The 21477-nt window shown below is 44.3% G+C and overlaps 1 protein-coding gene across 1 annotated transcript in view; it reads left to right on the top strand.

Annotated features, from left to right (window-relative positions):
- The window catches only part of ERMARD (ER membrane associated RNA degradation), a gene marked incomplete at its 5' end in the record, with an annotated part of 171103 nt that overhangs the window by 6609 nt on the left and 143017 nt on the right, over window positions 1-21477 (top strand). The window contains 2 exons of the mRNA XM_082251714.1: window positions 1162-1301; window positions 19227-19328. Coding sequence (XP_082107840.1) covers window positions 1162-1301; window positions 19227-19328 — 242 coding nt within the window. The remainder of the gene's footprint in view (window positions 1-1161; window positions 1302-19226; window positions 19329-21477) is intronic.

The raw sequence follows: 21477 nt of genomic DNA, 5'->3' as shown, positions 1-21477 counted from the left end.
TGTGAAGACTAGGGAGGAGGGGAATTCTGTAAACTGAGGGGGGCTGTACATTCTGGGGGGGGGGGATTGTGAAGACTAGGGGGGTTGGGATTCTGTAAACTGAGGGGGGCTGTGCAGACTCGGGGGGATTGTGCAAACTGGGGGGGAGGGGGGATTGTGTAAACTGAGAGGGGATTGTTGCAGACTGGGGGAGGGGGAGATTGTGCAGACTGGGGGAGGGGGACTAGGGGGAGGAGAAATTGTGCAGACTGGGGGTGGTAGGTACAGACTAGTGGAGGGGGGATTACGCAGATTAGGGGGGATTGTGGAGACTAGGGGAAGGGGGGCTTGTGCAGACAGGGGGTAGGAGGGATTGGACAGACTGGGGGGGGGGGGACTGAGAGCAGCACAGAGGAAACTACAACTCCTGGAGTTTTGGAGGCAGGCAGAGGCAGGGCACTCCAGGGAGTCGGGGCACACCTGACTGGCTAAGGCTGCACGCCGGCTGCCACAACTTGACCCCAGGACCAGGAGCATCACCCCCCCCCCCCCAGGAGGCTGTGCAAGGACCTGCTGAGCTGCCAGCGCTGAGGTGAGAGATCATAACACAGCTGACCCTCACATTAGGCTGCATTTATGGGTACTGGTCATGCTGATCTGATGGGCACAGGTGAGGCTGCATTGATGGGCACAGGTGAGGCTGCATTGATGGGCACTGGTGAGGCTGCATTGATGGGCACTGGTGAGGCTGCATTGATGGGCACTGGTGAGGCTGCATTGATGGGCACTGGTGAGGCTGCATTGATGGGCACTCGTGAGGCTGCATTGATGGGCACTGGTGAGGCTGAATTACTGTTGAGAAAGGGGTGGGACATATGTGATGTCATGATATGGGCAGATCATTTGGGTTTGTGATGTCACATCGTGGGCCGAGCATATGGGGGGGGGGGGCGACAATTTTTATTTTGCCTAGGGCGGCAAAAATCCTTGCACCGTCCCTGTTAGTACCCAGCAAAAAGACTAGAAAAATTGGTTTCTAACATTTAGCAATCATTTACTTTTATCTGTTTTTTAATTTTCTGAATACTAGTTTCTGTTTAACTGAAAATAATGCCCCTGTTTTATTGTTGTAGTTTAAAACTGGTAACTTGGTAACTTCCAGTTTTTAATCTTTTTCCTTAGGAAACTGGCTGGATTATGCTGAAAGTGTCAGGCAGCTGGGGCCACTATGTGAAGCCGTGTATTTATATTTCTTGTCCTTTCCAAATGAGAAGTTTGAAGAAGCCTATAGAGAGTACTTCCACTGGACAAATAATAAAGAGGTATAATAAAAAAAATTTTGATGCCTTTGTGCTAGTTTTTGATGCGTTCTGGTGTAATGCGTTGTGATATGTTTTTGAAGCGTTTTGCTGTGATCCAATACAGTTCCTTGCAGGAAAAAATGCAGCATGTTTTACTTTTGTTGACTATACTGAAACGCACTGCTATGGTGTGAACTTTGCCATTGGAATCCATGTAACTGTCCATGCTTTTTTGATACGAAAATAAAAACATTCTTGGCTGCATGTGGTGTAAACCAGCCCTAAAACCTGTTTTGTTTTTTGTTCGCGCCACAAATATACAGGTACTGTCTGAGTAGTTTGCCTAACTGCTGGCAACAACGGTTATTTTTTATTTTTGAGTACTGTAGGAAAGGGTTTTATTCTCTATCAGGATTTCATAATGTTTGTACATGAACAGAAATGAAAAAGATCACACTCACACATGACCCAAAGATAGATGGTGGATGCGTGCTCTCACGATGCGGGGGCTGCCATGGTATTCATTTATTTTCAGCCCATACTTTGCCATCAAGCAGAAGCTTCATTCTCCACAATCTTGATTCCTCAACTGTCTCCCCAACGTGTTCGCCATTGGTTCAAGTCCTGTCAGCTCCCGGGTTAGACCATGGCAGCCCCCGCATCGTGAGAGCACGCATCCACCATCTATCTTTGGGTCATGTGTGAGTGTGATCTTTTTTATTTCTGTTCATGTACAGATGTTACAATATCACACTCTTCAATCATATATAGTAACATGTTGTTTACTGTCTTATTCATTTTTAGACAATTTATCTCATATATACTCCTGATGAGTGAGCTTACTGAAGACTCACGAAACGCGTCGAGTTACTACAATATATGAGTGCAACCCATATTTTTATCGATATTGTCATTCATGTGTATTGTTGATGCTATTATGCCGCATGCCCATTGCGTTGTTATTTTATTGTTGTTATCATTCATATGCAACTACATCAATAAAATTTGTCATATTTTTTTAACATCTTTGTACTATGTTCACTGAATGTATATACCTCATTCAAAGTCCCACCCCAAGAGCACCCTTTTTCTTTTTTCAGTATGAACCGGGATGGAGGTATTTACATGGAACCATGTGAGACCATTTCTTTTGCCTACTTTTAATAGTACCCGGGTGGAAGACACCCATGCCCGTTTTCGGTCCCACATGGTCCCATTGTGACATACACAGGCCTATGGCTGCATACAATTTACAATTTTTACCCTATTTTATTTATACAACCCACGGGTTGGTTGTGCGCCCTCTGGTGGTGGCTGTGTATCTCTCCCGGGAGCTGTGATATACGAACAGGAAGTTTAGTCTCCCTGGCTGCCCCCTCCCCTTCGGGGGCGGGGCCACCTGTATATCAGCGCCATGTCCTTCCCCCCCAACGTACGAGCACCGTTGCAGGTGCACGTATGGTTTGGTGGGTGAAATCTATCTGAAGCTGCGGTTGCCAGCACAAGCTGACTTCTACCGCTGGACAGCATGGATGCACTGGTTGCACCCCTGCCTCCACCATCCTCCACATGGCGTTCTAGGACTAGAGCCAGGTGCCTATGCGGTGTGTTTTCAGGTGAGGTTTCCTTCCACTATCTCTTTTGCTGCCATTTCGTTTTCTTTCCTTCTTTGGGTCCTTTCATGATGTTTCACCTCCCCTGCATCCCTTTAGTTTTTTCACCCTTTCTGAGGCTCATCCTTCCTGGTCTTTCTCACCCACTCCCAAGTGGATTCACTAATCACCATATGTTTCAATCATCACTCATCACTATTTATTTTGGGTTTCTCATACATTATTTTTATTTTTTCCACCCTGGTCCCCCTTCTTTCACCACACCCCATTCACTTTTTATGTATCACCAAGTGGATATAGTATCTTACCCTTCAAATCTAATTTTGAACTGCATACAATACAATCTATATTTCTAGAGGCAAATGGTCCCTGCTTCATACAATATTTGCTTGGACTGACTCATTATGCAGTTTATTATACAATTATACTTATCTTGATCCTTCTATATTTCTAGAGGCAACTGGTCCCTGCTTCATACAATATTTGCTTGGACTGACTCATTATGCAGTTTTTTTATACTATTTTATTATACAATTATACTTATCCTGATCCCTTGGATATCACTTGATACAAACAATGTAATTATATACTCCATTGAGATACATATTCATTTATTTTCAGCCCATACTTTGCAATCAAGCAGAAGCTTCATTCTCCACAATCTTGATTCCTCACCTGTCTCCCCAACGTGCTCGCCATTGGTTCAAGTCCTGTCAGCTCCCGGGTTAGACCATGGCAGCCCCCGCATCGTGAGAGCACGCATCCACCATCTATCTTTGGGTCATGTGTGAGTGTGATCTTTTTCATTTCTGTTCATGTACAGATGTTACAATATCACACTCTTCAATCATATATAGTAACATGTTGTTTACTGTCTTATTCATTTTTAGACAATTTATCTCATATATATACTCCTGATGAGTGAGCTTACTGAAGACTCACGAAACGCATCGAGTTACTACAATATATGAGTGCAACCCATATTTTTATCAATATTGTTATTCATGTGTATTGTTGATGCTATTATGCTGCATGCCCATTGCATTGTTATTTTATTGTTGTTCTCATTCATATGCAACTACATCAATAAAATTTGTCGTCATATTTTTTTAACATCTTTGTACTATGTTCACTGAATGTATATACCTCATACAAAGTCCCACCCCAAGGGCACCCTTTTTCTTTTTTCAGTATGAACCGGGATGGAGGTATTTACATGGAACCATGTGAGACCATTTCTTTTGCTTCCTCTTGTGGTAGAGAATTCCGCAATCCTGTAGCCCTAACCGTAAAGAACCCCCTGCGTTGCCTGTGGTTAAAACGCTTCTCCTTTAATTGCATTGTATGCATTCCAGTCCTCATGCAATCCTTTGGACTGAATAGCTTTTTTTTCTATGCTGAGATCACCATTGAGGTATATATAAATTGCTATCATGTCCCCTGTCAGGCGTCTCTTCTCCAGGGAGAATAAATCAAGCGATTGCAAACGCTCGTCATAATTAAGGTCCTCCAATCCAATAATTGGTTTAGTTGCCCTTCTCTGCACTCTCTCCAGCTCCAACACATCCCTCCTGAGGACTGGCGACCAGAACTGGACAGAATACTCCAGATGCGGTCGGACCAGAGTTTTATAAAGTGGTAGGATTATAGTTTTATCTCTGGAATACGTCCCTTTCTTTATGCATGCTAATATTCTGCCGGCTTTGGCAGCTTCCGCTTGACATTGCATGCTATTGCTTAGTCTATCCTCTACCAAGACTCCCAGATCTTTCTCCATTTTTGATTCCCCCAAAGGTTCCCCCCCCCTAAAGTGTATTGTGCTTTTATGTTTTTAGTCCCCAAGTGCAAAACCTTACACTTCTCCACATTAAACCTCATTTGCCATGTCGTTGCCCACTCTGTTATTTTGTCCAGGTCATTCTGTAGGATATCTGCTTCATTCCGTGCAGTTATTGCCCTGCCCAATTTTGTGTCGTCTGCAAAAACTGATATAGAACTACTGATCCCATCCTCAAAGCTGTTTATGAATAAATTGAACAGGGTTGGTCCCAGGACTGAGCTTTGGGGGACCCCACTTACCACCTCAGACCAGTCTGAGTATGTGCTATTTATTACCACCCTTTGGACAGGCCCATTTAGCCAGTTCCGTATCCAAGAGCAAACCTTGTGGTCGATGCCTGCAGACCTTATTTTATAAATTAAGCGTTTGTGGGGAACTGTATCAAACGCCTTAGCGAAATCCAGGTACACCACATCCACAGGTCTCCCCCTGTCTAGCTCACAGCTCACCTCCTCATAGAATGTTAAGAGATTAGTTTGACAGAACGCCCATTTGTAAACCCGTGCTGATTACTGCTGATGATGTTGTTGTCTTTAGCAAACTCTACGATATAGTCCCTTATCATCCCCTCCAGAAGTTTACCTACTATCGATGTAAGACTGACAGGCCTATAATTTCCCGGGACATGCCTCTGCCCTTTTTTGAATATCGGTATTACATTAGCTTTCCTCCAATCCCCTGGTACATTTCCTGTCATAATACTGTCAGCAAAGATCAGGAACAGTGGTCTAGATATAGTCTTACTAAGTTCTTTGAGTACTCTCGGGCCTGGTGATTTATTTGTGTTAATTTTATCCAGCCTTTCCCTGATTTCACCCTCTGTTAGCCATAGCGGCAAGTCCTGTGTATTAATACTAACCATACAATCGTGGTCAGTGTACCCCCTTCTTTTCCTGTGTAAAGACTCAGGAGAAAAAAGCGTTCAACCCGGTTGCTTTTTCAGTGTCCTCTGTAACCTTCCTCCCATCATCGTTAATTATGTGTGCAATATGCTCTGCCCTAGTTTTTTCGCTGTTGATATATTTAAAGAATTTATTTGGGTTCTTTTTACTATCCTCTGCTATGTGTCTCCCAAAGTTGATTTTAGCCATTTTGATTTCGTATTTACTTTTCTTATTTGCCTCCTTGTATTGCTCGAAAGCCAATACTGTGCCCTCTGATTTATATTTCTTGAAGGCCATTTTTTTACCCCTAATAAGTTTTTTAACATTACGGTTTAGCCAGCCAGGTGTGGCTTTGTCTCTTCTAAATTTATTTCCCATAGGAATGCACTGCGAGATGCATTTGTTTAATATGTTCCTAAAGCATTCCCATTTTTCCTCTGTGGTCAGTGTTCCTAAGGTTTGGTCCCAGTTTACCCTTTCCATCATTAAGCACAATTTGGGAAAGTTTGCCCTTCTGAAGTTGAGGGTTCTTATGTTCCCCTCTTGCCTTGTTATATTGTTATTTACGCTAAATGTGATAATCCTGTGATCATTAGAGCCCAGGTTGTTCTGGACTCCTACCTCTGAGATTAGGTCTGGATCATTAGTGATCAATAGATCCAGCACTGCATTTTCTCTGGTAGGAGAATCCACCAACTGAGACATGTAGTTGTCCTGTAAGGTTTCCATGAAGAGACGGCCTTCTGTGAGTGTGTAGTCCCCTCTTCCCAGTCAATGTTGGGATAATTGAAGTCCCCCAATATGATGACTGATCCCAGTTTTGCCACTTTACCCAACAGTGATATTTCCAGCTCTATCTCCTCCCTTTGGTTGGATGGCCTATAGCAAACCCCCACAATTACTTTTCCCTTTATTTCTTCCCTATGGAGTTCTACCCACACGGATTCTACTGTAACTCCATACTAATCCCTTCCATAATATCACTCCTCTCTATCACCCTTACATTATTCTTGACATAGAGACATATCCCTCCCCCTCTTTTTCCTACCCTGCCCTTCTGGTACACCGAATACCCTTGGATATTGGCCAGCCATTCATGTGAGGGGTCGAACCAAGTTTCCGTTATTCCCACAAGGTCTATGTCCTCCTTATGTACTAACATTTCCAACTCATCCATTTTATTAGGTAGGCTCCTGGCATTTGCATATACCCCTCTTAGTTTTGTGGAAGTTGATAGTGAATGGTGATTATTTTTATTCCTGTTTAGTCTGATGTTTTCCTGCACAGACCCCCTAATTGACGTTATGGAACTACTGTCGCTGCTGACTCTAATACTGCCTTCTGTCCTTTGCTCCCTCCTGACTGACTCTACTTCTGAGCCCTCCCCCCGTCTCCTAGTTTAAAAGCCCCTCCAACTTGGTTGCCATCTTTCTCGCCAAAAGAGCTGTACCATCCCCATTAAAGTGCAGCCCATGCTTACTAAAGAGCCGGTAGCCGACTGAGAAGTCAGCCCAGTTCTCCAGGAACCCAAAACCCTCCTTCCTACACTAGTCCCTCAGCCACTTGTTAAGTTCCCTAATCTCCTTCTGCCTCTCTGGTGTGGCTCGAGGTACCGGCAGTATTTCAGAGAAAACCACCTTGGAGGTCCTATTCCTCGATCTATTCCCCAAGTCCCTGAAATCGTTCTTTAGGATCCTCCACCTTCCTCTTACTTGGTCATTAGTGCCCACATGCACCATGACTGCTGGGTCATCCCCAGCCCACCCAATAATCTGTCTACCCGATCCGCAATGTGCCAAACTCGAGCTACCGCAATCGTTTCGACAGATTGCCCTCTCTGTCCTCTTGATAATTGAGTCCCCAACTACCACAACCTGTCTAACCTTTCCTGAATCTCGGCCCCCTCCTTCCTGGAGCCGCCACTCCCCTGGCAGCTGGGGGAGGGCGCCTGAACCAGCACTGCCACCCCTGAGCTGATATCCCCATCAACATGCAAATTTGTTAGGGTGTACCAACTCAGGACTGGCCTCCCTAGCGCTCTTCCCTCTACCCTTCCTAACGGTAACCCAACTGCCTACCTCTGATGCCTGCGTCTCCTCTACTCCTCCCTCCTCTATGCCAGCGCCTGATGGGTAATGTCCAAGCTCCTTTCCAGGTTGTTGATGCTACGCAGTGTTGCCACTTTGTTCTCCAGATCCAGGATCTGGGCTTCCAGAGAAACAAGTCGCACACATCTTGCACAGCAGTATTCGTCCTCGATTGGTTCATCAAGGAATGGCATCCCCAATCCTGTCGGACATGATTACCCTCTACTCTATGGGGATAATTGGTAACGACCTGCTATTCCTTACCTACTCTACCTCTATCTCCCCTTTACTAACCCTAAGATACTCACCGGTCGCTAAAATACTCACCAGTCGCTAAGATACTCACCAGTCCTCCCAGGTACTCAGTCGCAGAGCAGTCATTCGCAGAGCAGTCATTCGCAGAGTACAGTCAGTCACAGAGCACGGTCAGTTGCAGTCAGTCGCAGGTCACGGTCAGTTGCAGGTCAGTCAGTCACCGGTCAGTCTAAGGCAATGATGGCGAACCATGGCACCCCAGATGTTTTGGAACTACATTTCCCATGATGCTCATGCACTCTGAAGTGTAGTTAAGCATCATGGGAAATGTAGTTTCAAAACATCTGGGGTGCCAAGGTTCGCCATCACTGGTCTAAGGTATTTTTCCCTGGTTGCTAAGGTACTACTCCCAGTACCAAGGTACTTGCAGGTATCAAGGTACTAGGTACTGTCAGATCTACTGCTTGTCTGTCCTCGTCTGATGGAAGATCCTGCAGCCTCCCCCTGTCAGTCTCTCTACACGCTGTCTGTGCCTGTCTGTGTGATTCCCCCTCACTCAGTCAAACAGCTGATTCAGCACACTCACGTGTCTGCTGTCTCCTGTCCTGTCAGTCTGTCCCCGCACGCCTCCAGTACTGTTCCCGCCGCCTGGTGTCTGTCACGTTGCGTTGGCAGTCCCCCTTCAGTCACTGGCTTCTGTCCGCGTCTCCCTCAGCTGTTCCCCCCCGAACGTCTGCTCTCCTGCACAGCAAGGCAATCACGGCTCCTCTCCTCTCCACGTGGTGCTCTCCTCTGCCTCTAGTGGCCACCGGAAGCACAACCAGCAGATAGGGCAAGGTCCACAAACCATTTAACACTCAGAGAATTGCTTGCAATGATCAGCTTTTATTAATTTATGAAAAATCTTTATCCCAAAATGAGAAAAAAAATGTTTGCCGTAACTGTAACCTCTTCAGACCTGGAAGGTTTTAAAACCTTTATGACCAGGCCATGTTTTGCAATTTAGTACTGCGTGACTTTAACCACTTAAGCCCCGGAAGATTTTACCCCCTTCCTGACCAGACCCCTTTTTTCAACTTGGCACTTCGTGACTATAACTGACAATTGCGCAGTCATGCAATGCTGTACCCAAACAAAATTTACGTCCTTTTTTTCCCACAAACAGAGCTTTCTTTTGGTGGTATTTGATCACCTCTGCGCTTTTTATTTTTTGCGATATTAATAAAAAAAGAGCGAAAATTTTGCGAAAAAATTACATTTTTTTTGTCACAGGTGTTTGAAAAATGACTAAAAAATTATTTTATTTTTTTTACACAAAATTGTCATTGAAATGATATATTGCTCACACATGCCCTGGGTATATGTGTAATTACACCCCAAAATATATTCTGCTGCTTCTCCTGAGTACAGGGATACCACATATGTGAGACTTTTTGGGAGCCTAACAGTGTACGGGAGGCCGAAAACAAATCACCACCATCAGAATTTCAAAGGGCGTACATTTTTCATTGCATTTTCTCACTACCTATAACGGTTTAGGAGGCCCTGAAATGTCAAGATACCACAAAACCCCCCCAAATGACCCCCATTTTGAAAAGTAGACACCCAAGCTGTTTGCTGAGAGGCATGGTGAGTCCATGGAATATTTTATATTTTGCCACAAGTTCCGGGAAATATATATATATTTTTTTTTACACAAAGTTGTCAGTAAATGATATATTGCTCACACATGCCATGGGTATATGTGAAATGACACCCCAAAATACATTCTGCTGCTTCTCCTGAGTACAGGGATACCCCATGTGTGAGACTTTTTTGCAGTCCAGCCGAGTACAGGACCCCGAAAACCAATCCCCACTTTCAGACTTTCCAAGGGTGTAAATTGTTGATTTCACTCCTGACTACCTATCACAGTTTCGGAGGCTATGAAATGCCAAGACAGCAAACCCCCCCCCCCCCCCAAATGACCCCTTTTCGAGTAGACACCCTAAGCTATTTGCAGAGAGGCATGTTGAGTGTTTTGCAGATCTCACCTTTTGTCACAGTTTTGGAAATTGAAAAAAGAGGGGAAAAAAATGCATTTTCCTGTTTTTTTCTTCATTTTCCAAAAAAAATGAGAGCTGCAAAATACTCACCATGCCTCTCAGCAAATAGATTGGAGTGTCTACTTTGCAAAATGGGGTCATTTGGGGGGTTTTGTGCCATCTTGGCATTTCATGGACTTCAAAAGTGTGATAGGTAGTAAGGAGTGAGATCAACAATTTACGCCCTTAGAAAGCCAGAAGGTGCGGATTGGTTTTCTGGGTCCTGTACGCGGCTAGACTGCCAAAAAGTCTCACACATGGGGTATCCCTGTACTCAGGAGAAGCAGCAGAATGTATTTTGGGGTGTCATTTCACATGACACCCCATGGCATGTGTGAGCATTATATCATTTACTGACAACTTTGTGTAAAAAAACAAAAAAAAAAAATAATAATTTTCCCGAAACTTGTGGCAAAATATAAACTATTCCATGGACTTATCATGCCTCTCAGCTAATAGCTTGGAGTGTGTACTTTGCAAAATGGGGTCATTTGGGGGGGTTTTGTGCTATCTTGAAATTTCAGGGCCTCTGAAACTGTGACAGGTAGCGCAGTGGTAAAATCAGCAATTTATGCCATTAGAAAACCTGAAGATGGGGATTGGTTTTCGGGGTTGCGTACACAGCTAGGCTCCCAAAAAGTCTCACACATGGGGTATCCCTGTACTCAGGAGAAGCAACAGAATGTATTTTGGGGTGTCATTTCACATATTCCCATGGCATGCGTGAGCAATATATCATTTAGTGACAACTTTGTGTAAAAAAAAAACAACAAAAAAAAAAAAAAATTGTCATCTTCCCGAAACTTAGGGCAAAATATAAAATACTCCATGGACTCAATATGCCTATCAGCAAATAGCTTTGGGTGTCTACTTTTCAAAAAGGGGTCATTTGGGGGGTGTTTGAACTGTCCCGGCATTTTATGCTCAATCTTATCCACACATCACTCACTCTTCTAACCACTTGAAAACCAAGCCTTTTCTGTGACTTTTTGTTTACATGAAAAAATATATATTTTTTACTAGAAAATTACTTTATATATTTCTTTAAAGCAGAGGCCCTATAGAATGAAATGGTGGATGTTGCAATTTTTTTTGTCACACGGTATTTGCGCACATATTTTCCAAACGCAATTTCTGCGAAAAAAATACATTTTTTTTTAATTTATTGCACAAATACACTATATAATTTCAATTTGTTTGGTAAAATTTAAAAGATGATCTTATGCCGAGTACATAGATACCAAACATGACATGCTTTAAAAATTGCGCACGCCTGTGCAGCGGCAACAAAGTACGTACATTTTTAAAAGCCTTTAAAAGTCTTTACAGGTTACCACTTTAGACTTACAGAGGAGTAAACAAAAAACTGACCTAAGTCAGTAAGTCAGCGCTCACTGACTCACAGTGGAAGGTAAATGCATAGACCATATTTGCAAAAAACACACAAGCATATATAAACATATAAAATGGTAAGGCAAAAAATTCTAAAGGAAGAGGGGGGAGGGGGGGGGGAATGTATATATAACAAACAGTCAAAGATGGGAGTGCAAAAACCTCATCTATGAACGAAGTCCTTCCACAGTCTGGAAAAAATCACAGTGTAGATGATTCCTTGTAGTGGATGGTCATGGAGTCCAAATCAAGGTGTATGTGGCATATAGAATGCCGGCAGCTCCTCGGGAGGTGAGGGACCCTCCAGGCATATAGCAAAAAAGGAAGAAGACAAAGGGCGCCAGGTCACAATATAGTATGAGAAATATGACAATTTATTGTAGTGACTTACATGTACAAACGATCCAAAATACAGCCAGTAAATCATGAACAACGGTACTCGCAATGGGACACATCCGGGATGATCAGATCCGGGGACCTGCTGAACGATCCTGTGCTGCGTGGCAGTGTCTATGATACAGGTGCCGGTTGCTGCAGTAGGTGGCGCAGGCTCCCTGGATGGGCAGCCTTGCAGATGTCTGTGTACAGCAGGGTCGATGAAAGCAGTGACCCGGAAGTGATGTCAGCGACCTGTCAGGCCTGATGAAGGAGGAGGACCTCTGAAACAACGTTGTGGCCCGCCTTCCACATTCTATCCAGCTCTCTGGTTCCTGTCAGACTCCGTGGATGAACTGACAGGTCGCTGACATCCCTTCCGGTTCCGGGTCACTGCTTTCATCGACCCTGCTGTACACAGACATCTGCAAGGCTGCCCATCCAGGGAGCCTGCGCCACCTACTGCGGCAACCGGCACCTGTATCATAGACACTGCCACACAGCACAGGATCGTTCAGCAGGTCACCAGATCTGATCATCCCAGATGTGTCCCATTGCGAGTACCGTTGTTCCTGGTTTACTGGCTATATTTTGGATCGTTTGTACATGTAAGTCACTACACTAAATTGTCATATTTCTCATACTATTTTGTGACCTGGCGCCCTTTGTCGTCTTCCTTTTTTGACTTACAGAGGAGGTCTACTGCAAGAATTACTGCACTCGACCTGGCGTTCGCGGCGATACCTCACATGCATGCTACAATTGCGGTTTACATATGACACTAGACCAACGCTTGCGTGCACCATTGCGTGCAGGGACCGGGGGGGGGTCTTTTTATTTTTTTATTTTTTTTTGCTTTTTTATGTTATTTTGACACCTTTCCTTTCATTTTTTTGTTTTTAATCATTTTTATTGTTATCACAGTGAATTTAAATATCCCCTATGATAGCAATCTGTAGTGACAGGTACTCTTTTTTTTAAAAAAATTGGGGTCTTTTAGACTCTAGATCTCTCCTCTGACCTTAACGCATCTGACCACACCAAAATTGGTGTGATAAAATACTTTCCCAATTTCCCAATGGCCCTGTTTATTTCCGGCGAAACAGAATTCATGAAATTATCGTAGCTTCCGGTATCTTAGGCCATAGGGATGATTGGAGCCATTCTCATCTTCAATTAGCTCTATGGTTAGATAATTGAACCACCGGCTGCACTCTCGGGTTAACCGCTGAGACAGGAGAGCCCGAGAAAAACCACGGAAGGCGGCGGTGGGGGGGGGGCAATTACCTGCTAGGATTGCTTTTACATGTAAGCTGACCGCTGGCTGTAAAAAACGATACCAAGATGATGCCTAAATCTGAAAGCATCATCCTGGTATAACCACTCAAAGTCCAGCAACGTACCAGTACATTGCTGGTCCTTGTTTGGCATATAGTGTAGGTTTTTTTTATTTTTTTCATGCAGCCTGTGGGCTGAACGAAAAAAAAAGAGAACCTATCAGAAATCAGCACAGGAATAATGTGTAGTATTACCCACCATTAACCGCCCAAACATCCACCCACTTAATTTAATGATGGGTATACACGACACTACTCCATGTATACCAAAATAGGATTTTAACTGCAGTGCTGAAATCAGAAAATCACCACAGCTGCTGCCAGCAAAGGTATCCATATATGCTGAGCGCAAACGCTGTTTGTGTCAGAATATATAAAATCAATGTGGCAGCCGACGAGTACCTGCAAGAGAAACAGGTCACAAAAGAATGAAAAACAAACAAAGTACATTAAAAGTACAGTAGGAAGAGTAGAAGAACATATAAAATGACTGACACAACAACTCTTTTTGGATTCTTTTTTTTTTTTCTAACTGTTGTTTCTCGATTTGGGACTGCGATTTTCCAGCTTGGGTCTCTCAAAATGTCGATGGACATCCAACATCTTTCAAGACCCTGTGTTTGTGTGCCCTACACTGTGTCGTGCTGTACCCTACACTAAAACTCCACTAGTGTATGGTAGCGCTCGAAACATTCCCCGATGCAGAGACCAGGTTGGTCAGGACATTTGGGACAATAATAACGGGTGTCACGCCTAAATCCGCGCCTGCTACAGACACAACATCTTCTTTGGGGGTGTCTTTGGGTAGGGGTACTCGGGAGTACATGTGAAAAATGCCTCTCATGCAGCCGGCTCACTGCATCTGGAAGGGGAAGTTGGGCAGGCATGCCTCCTGGGTACAGGTAGGCAAGGATGGTCTCTTCCTTGAATTCCTGGAAGGATCCAGTTCGTCCTGACGCCCTGTATAGGACAAAGGCGTTCAGCATAGCCAATTGGAATAAATAAACAGACACTTTTTTGTACCAGCGTCTGGCTTTACGGGCAACTAAATACGGCGCCAAAAGCTGGTCGTTAAGGTCCACCCCTCCCATATTAAGGTTATATTCGTGGACACAGAGGGGTTTCTCCATAACGCCAGTTGCCGTAGGAATTTGGATCTTCGTGTCTGCGTGAAGGGAGGACAGAACATAAACATCCCGTGTATCCCTCCACTTCACCGCAAGCAATATGTCCCTTTTCAAGCAGGCTCTCACCCCCTGACTAAGACGGGATGTTACAAGCCATTGGGGGAAGCCCCGGCTATTAGGTCGCACGGTGCCACATGCGCCAATTTGTAATTCAAGCAGGTGACTAAATAGTGGCACGCTTGTGTAAAAGTTGTCCACGTACAAATGGTACCCCTTTCCAGATAAGGGTGACACCAAGTCCCAAACAATCTTGCCGCTGCTCCTTATGTAGTCTGGGCAGTTGGGGGGCTCCACAGTGCTATCTTTTCCCTCATAGCCCCGGAAACTAACTGTATAGCCTGTGGCCCTGTCACACAGTTTATACAGCTTGACCCCGTACTTGGCACGATTGCTGCGGAGGTACTGTTTCATAGCAAGGCGGCCAGTAAATTTAATCAGGGACTCGTCAACGCAGACAACTTGTTCGGGGGTGAACAAGGCTGCAAACCGCTGATTGAAGTGGTCTATGAGGGGCCGAATTTTGTGGAGCCGATCATATGCAGGGTCTCCCCGAGAACGACAGATTTCATTGTCGCTGAAATGCATAAATCGCAAAATTTGCTCATATCTCCCCCTAAACATGGAGGCAGAGTACATGCGCATATGGTGAAGTGAGCTAGTGGACCAATATAGCCGCAATTCACTCTGTTTGGTTATGCCCATGTTCAGAGAAAGGCCCAGAAAGATTTTAAATTCGGAAACCGTTATTGATTTCCAGCCGAATGGTCTGGCAAGGGGCGAATTTGGGTTGGCGGCGATGAATTGTTGTGCATATAAATTTGATTGATCCACAATAGATCTGAAAAGATCTTCCGTGAAGAACAGCTCAAAAAAGTTCAGGGGCGTAAAACCAGCTGTCTCCACGGATTCCAGGTTGGGCAGTGAATGGGGGAAGTACTGGCGCTGTAGAATCAGTGGGTTGCCAATTGGGATATGCCAGCGCATCAGGGAGGGCGCTATGGGCTCTACGGGCCTGTCTTCGAATACGCGGTGGCTGCGGGCTACTACTTGTGCTAGCCACCGCACCAGCTTCAACTGCACTTATGGGACTCGCCACGTCACCAAGTGTTACTGCAGTGCTAGGTCCAGGGTGTACTAGGCCGCAGGAGCTTGCCAGGTCGCCAGAAGGATGAGCGGCACTAGTAACCACACTCTGCTCCATACGAGCACCCTGCGATTCCTGCATCTCAACAACTCCAGAATGGGGTCAGGTACACCTGGGTCTAACAGGGACCCATCCGTCGTCGGAGCTATCTGTCAGGGAGCCGCTGCCGTCATCAGGTTCGTATACTGACCCTGATTCTGCCAATGTAGCTTCCCCATCGCTATCATCTGACATGGCCATTATACTATATACCTCTTCACCACTGTACCAACGTTTGGTCATTTTGGTAACTAAATTTACCGGTACAGTAGTGTGACTCACAGGTAATAAAAGCACCTGGTTGTCAAGGAATATTTCAAGTGCTACCAAAAAAAACTGCTAATGCTAGCAGGGATCAGGCCTGACTCTGCTAACACAGCAGTTTTGTGTGTTGTGTTTCTTTGTAAGTGACAGTAATCTATTGATTACTACACTTGCCTGGGTGAAAGGGTTAATCGCAGGTGCTGGCCGGAATCAGTGCTGATCGTGCAAACACCGCGTTTTGGGAACCCTAAACTATGGGGGCGCTAGTATAGTTCTGATCAGATCAGATATTGATCTGTTCAAAGACTATGCTAGTAATGGAAGTGTATGTGTGTGTGTGTGGTAATCAAGGGGTTATTTCTAACTATGCGCCGGGGATCTGCGCTTTTTTAGACTGCCACTAACACTAGCTAATGTCACCTGTGTCACTAATAATAGTGATCAGAAAAAAAACTGTTCACTATAAAAGTGACACTGACAGGGCACGGAAGGGGTTAACTGGGGGGGATCAGGGGGTTAAATCTTTATTGGGGGGGTGGCGGGGACCCTAAACCTCCTTTGGGATAGAAACGAACTCGCTAGCGCAAACTCCAGTCACAATCACACTAATACAAAATACAGTAAAAACAGTATATTATGTGTGTATTAGTGTGCAATGTGACAGGGGGGAAGGGGTTAACTGGATTTGATCAGGGGGGATCAGGGGGTTTAATCTTTATTGGGAGGGGGTGGCGGGTATCCTAAGGATCAAAGGAACGGTGGCAAGCGCTAAACCTGGTCACAAGTCACACTTATATGGGTATATAGAAAATTCTATATACTGTATACAGTGTGTGTTGTGACAGGGGGTGTAGGGGTGATCAGGGGGTTAAATCTTTATTGGGGGTGGCGGGGACCCTAAACCTCCTTTGGGACAGAAACTAAGTTGCTAGCGCTAATTCAGGTCACAAACACACTAATACAAAATACAAAAACACAGTATATTACCTTTGTATTAGTGCACAATGTGACAGGGGGAAGGGGTTAACTGGGGGGATCAGGGGGTTAAATCTTTATTGGGGGGGTGGCGGGTATTTTAAGTGAAAAAGGGAGGGCCACAAGCGCTACACCTGTTCACAAATCACACTTATACGGGTATATAGGAAAATGCTATATACTGTATACAGTGTGTGTTGTGACAGGGGGTGGAGGGGGGATCAGGGGGTTAAATCTTAATTGGGGGGGTGGCGGGGACCCTAAACCTCCTTTGGGACACAAACTAAGTCGCTAGCGCTAATTCAGGTCACAAACACACTAATACAAAATACAAAAACACAGTATATTACCTTTGTATTAGTGTGCAATGTGACGGGGGGAGGGGTTAACTGGGGGGGATCAGGGGGTTTATTGGGGGGGTGGCAGGTATTTTAAGTGAAAAAGGGGGGGGGTCGCAAGCGCTACACCTGTTCACAAATCACACTTATACAGGTATATAGGAAAATGCTATATGCTGTATACAGTGTGTGTTGTGACAGGGGGTGTAGGGGTTAACTGGGGGGGGGCGATCAGGGGTTAAATGTGCCTATCTAAGTGTACAAGTGTGTGCTTGTGCAGTTACTTACAGTTAGATGTGCTCTCCTCTCGAGAAGAATCCAAAAAGGATCATGGGAGAGGAGGGCACGTCTTTTCTGAGCCTATGTTTACATTTCACAGGCTCAGCATGGATTCTGATTGGGCAGAACCGATCTACAGGTCCAGGCCAAAAATGATTGGCCTGGACCTGATGATGATCGGTTCTGAACCCAATCCAGCCATCGGGGTGCGGGAGAGCGCACAGGACCGGCGGGAAGTGCCGACGTAGAACTACGTTACTCTGCCTGGCCGGGGCTGACTGCCGACGTAAATAGTCATGCGGCAGTCGGCAAGTTGTTAACTGGTAATTGTGCAGTCATGCAACGCTGTACCCAAACCAAATTTATATAATTTTTTTACACAAATAGAGATATTTTTTTGGTGGTATTTGATCACTACTGGGTTTTTTGTTTTGTGTTCTATAAATTTAAAAAACTATATTTTTTACTTTCTGCTATAAATCTTATCCAATAAAAATGTTTAAGAATCATGTTTTTGATAAAACAAACCCCAGTAAGTGTATGTTAATTGGTTTGGGTGAAAGCTATAGTCTAAAAACTATGGTGATCAGAAACTTATAATGGGACTGCAATAGTGCGACGGACAATCTGACACTAACTGACATTAGTGACAATGTTCTACACGGTCACTGTACTAATGACACTGGCTGGGAAGGGGTCAACATCTAGGGCAATCAAGGGGTTAAATGTGTGCCTAACAATGTGTAATGTGTGCTGATTTTTACAAAAGATCTGTTTCCTATCCCTGCTTTGCAAGAGATTGTTCCCCCTGTATAGTCAACACAGGGCTCGGGGTTGTGATTGGACACAGTCAATCTGCAGGTCCCAGCTATGAATCTTTGGCTGGGATATGCTGATAGACTCCTGCTGTGTACAACCATTCGCATGGCCTAAACCTGGAAGCAGACAGCAATGTATCAGTACGTCACATTGCGCACATAGGCTGCCTGTCCACAGTACGTAGCGAATGGGCAGCCTGCAAATGGTTAAAGTGTTAAGCTGGGTATACACTAGCAGATTTTCATACAAATTTTTTTTTTTTTTTTAATTCTCTAACAGTTAATAGCGTCAAATCATTGTTCAATTTCAACCGCAGTGATGAGAAAATTTGAAAGAGCGGGATAGAAATATTTTTACCAGCAAATTTCTAACATATTATTTGGTTATGTGGTTTACATTTGGGAAAGTACATTAACTCTGAAATCCAATGTTAACAGCAAACAAGAGTTTGAATTATTTTTTTAATCTCGTTTGTCAAGTGTTGGTATGTATTGAGAATTTTCATTCAAATTTTTGTCTGAATTTTCAGTTCGAAAATCTTCTAGTGTATACTCAACTTTAGCTGGTGTTCAGCTTGAATCTGTTAGTCAAGTCCATCTAAATCTGCTAGTTTAGCTCTCCCCTTTCCCCGACTGACAATGCTGCTCTCAAAAGGTGTCTGCTTTACTACTTCCTCCAGAGTGCAGACACCCTAAGACAGGAAGTGTATTACTGGCCAGATCACCTGGTGACAATAAAGGTGGAAAAAAGGCTTACAACGAAAACTAATACAGCCACCACATCCAGAGATTGGTAAGCTGCAGCACATTACAAATATTACACACATTTCTTTTTTAGTTTAATACTGCTACTGTCCTGGTGAACATGCGGGTAGTGTGTGTGTGTGGGGGGGGGGGGGGGGGGTCATGATATAAAACCTGACAGAGCTTCTAATCCTTCCCCAGTCATGAAAAAATTAATCACTGTTACTGTGTTGCATTTTTGATCCTGGCTGATATTATACATTTAACATATGCAAATATTATTATTCTCAGTTGTTTCTCAGTGTGCCTACTATACTAAGAAACATGGATGGAACAAAGATCTCCCTATTGTTGATGAAGATGACATCTTGTTTGGAGCGTGCCCTTGGAGATGTAAGTAAGGAGGTGCTTAGAACATTAACAAACATAGCGATAAACATTGCATTTACAGTATAAAGATTTTTTCTTTTTTTTTGTAATTCCCTTATTTAAAGCTTAACTCCACTTTTGTTGAGGATAAAAGCATTCCCCTCTGGGTGATCTATGTACATTGCAAGGATTTTAACAAACTTTGTTGCAGAGTCCTGCCTTTTGTTTTTCTGAAGATATTCCTCTGTGTTTCTCTGTGCCCACATGGAAAAATGAATCTAATGGGAGTGATTTCATAATTACCAATCAGCTGTGGCACCTGCAGAGCACTAATGAGGAAATCTTCTGAGCTTGCATTCCTTTCGACGTGTTCCTATTGGGAGTATCTCACCAAAAATTAGATTTTTGTAGCAGGGGATGCTGGAAATCTGACTTGCACCTTTTTTAAATCCAGAAAATGTTTTATTGTTTAAAACCTTTAGTGTAACAATACAATATAATTCAGTCACAGTACATTGGAAATCCTCACTCTTTGTTTTTGGGTTGCATTTGTGGGCATAGAAGTCATATAGATATTGATATCTATATACGGTCAGACCATTACATATATATCAGAAATTTTATTGTAATTCAACCCAACCAATAATCCACAAGAAGTGCAGCTATTGTTATGCAACTGTTAAAGACATATCTTCATTTTCTATGCTGACTTGCACCTTAGTGCAGACTTCTGGGAAAATCAGTGAGTCAATCACACAAACAGGAAATGTTTCTGGGGTGTGGTCAGTACACATTCTGTGTACAAAGCACCTTCAGGTAGCCATATTGCATTGCATTTTCAGAAAATTACAGAGCTGCAGATTATAAAGGAAAGGTCATTTTCAATAACATTCAGTTACAATGCGACTTCTGTTGCTATTATATACGCTATATATTTTTTCTTTCTTTGCAATTTTTTTCCTCACAAGAGTGGAGTTACCCTTTAACAAAAAGTAAAATTTTCAAATGTGCAAAAATAGTGCATAACAAGGTCACATGAATAGACAGACCTGCAAAAGGTTTGACAAAAAACATGAAAGTCTCAGAATGAGGTGGCAAGTGAGAGTCTCCAACACATAACAATGAAGTGCAGCATAAGAATGTAACTACGTTCAATATGAAAAAAGATTATTGGACTGGGGTCATCAGAGAGGCCCCGGGACCCAGGCAGGGCCTACAACCAAATGGACAAAATATAATGGCCAGGTAACTACTGAAACTGCAACAGATATATCAACGAACTTCGTAAAGGGTCTGGGAGGGGAATGTGGGGGAAGGAGCAGGGAGAGGGGGGAAAAGGAGGTAAAGGAAGAAACCAGGAAAAGCTCGCCCGGGGGCCAAAAAAATAACCATGGGTCCTGGGGGCTCAGCTGAGTTGTGAGGCCACCTGCAAATAGGCATCAATGTACACAAAATATTGACACGGCCTCCATGTGTTACAAAAGATCTCCCTGTTATGTAGGGTAGCCGTGGGGTCCTCCATGTCCAATGTTTTCCCATTTTGGAAAACCAAAGAGACTTTGAAGGCGTATTCACAGACCTCCAGCACAATAGGATAGACTTCTTTGCTTTTAACAAGGGAATTTTAAGGGAAACCTTATTTCTCTTACGTCCTCCGACAGTCGCCGCCTCTTCATATTCGTCACAATGGGGTATTAGACTTTGCTCCGAAGGAGTAGCTAGGCAACAGAATATGTTAACATTAAAGCGGAGTTCCACCCTGGATTTTTTTTTTTTTTTTTTTTAATACCCCCGGGACAGTCAGGGCTAGTACATTCCACAATGGCTAGCCTCTGATCTGTCCCGGGTTGCACTTACCTGTTAGGACAAATACTTACCTTGCAAACGTCTTGTCCAGCGCTGCCATCTCAGATGTGGGCAGCTTGAAGCCAGCGAGATCCCCTTCGGCGTCTTCTTCCGCCTTCTTTGGTCCCACGATGCTCTGCGCCGGCCCCGTCGTCACTTCCGGGTCGCGCGCGGCATCCCTCTACAGCTTCTGGGCATGACGCGCGCGACCCGGAACTGACGTCGGGGCCGGTGCAGGCGCAATGATTCCTGGGAGCTATGACGTTCAGCTCCCAGGAATCATTGCAGAGCCAGGAAGTGACGACGGGCCGCGGCCGAGGAAGGAGGA

The sequence above is a fragment of the Pelophylax lessonae genome (genome assembly GCF_965119305.1).
Source record: "Pelophylax lessonae genome assembly, chromosome: 3".
Classification (NCBI taxonomy): domain Eukaryota; kingdom Metazoa; phylum Chordata; class Amphibia; order Anura; family Ranidae; genus Pelophylax; species Pelophylax lessonae.
Note: the sequence above shows the minus strand (reverse complement) of the source record. Positions and strands in the feature narration are given on the sequence as shown.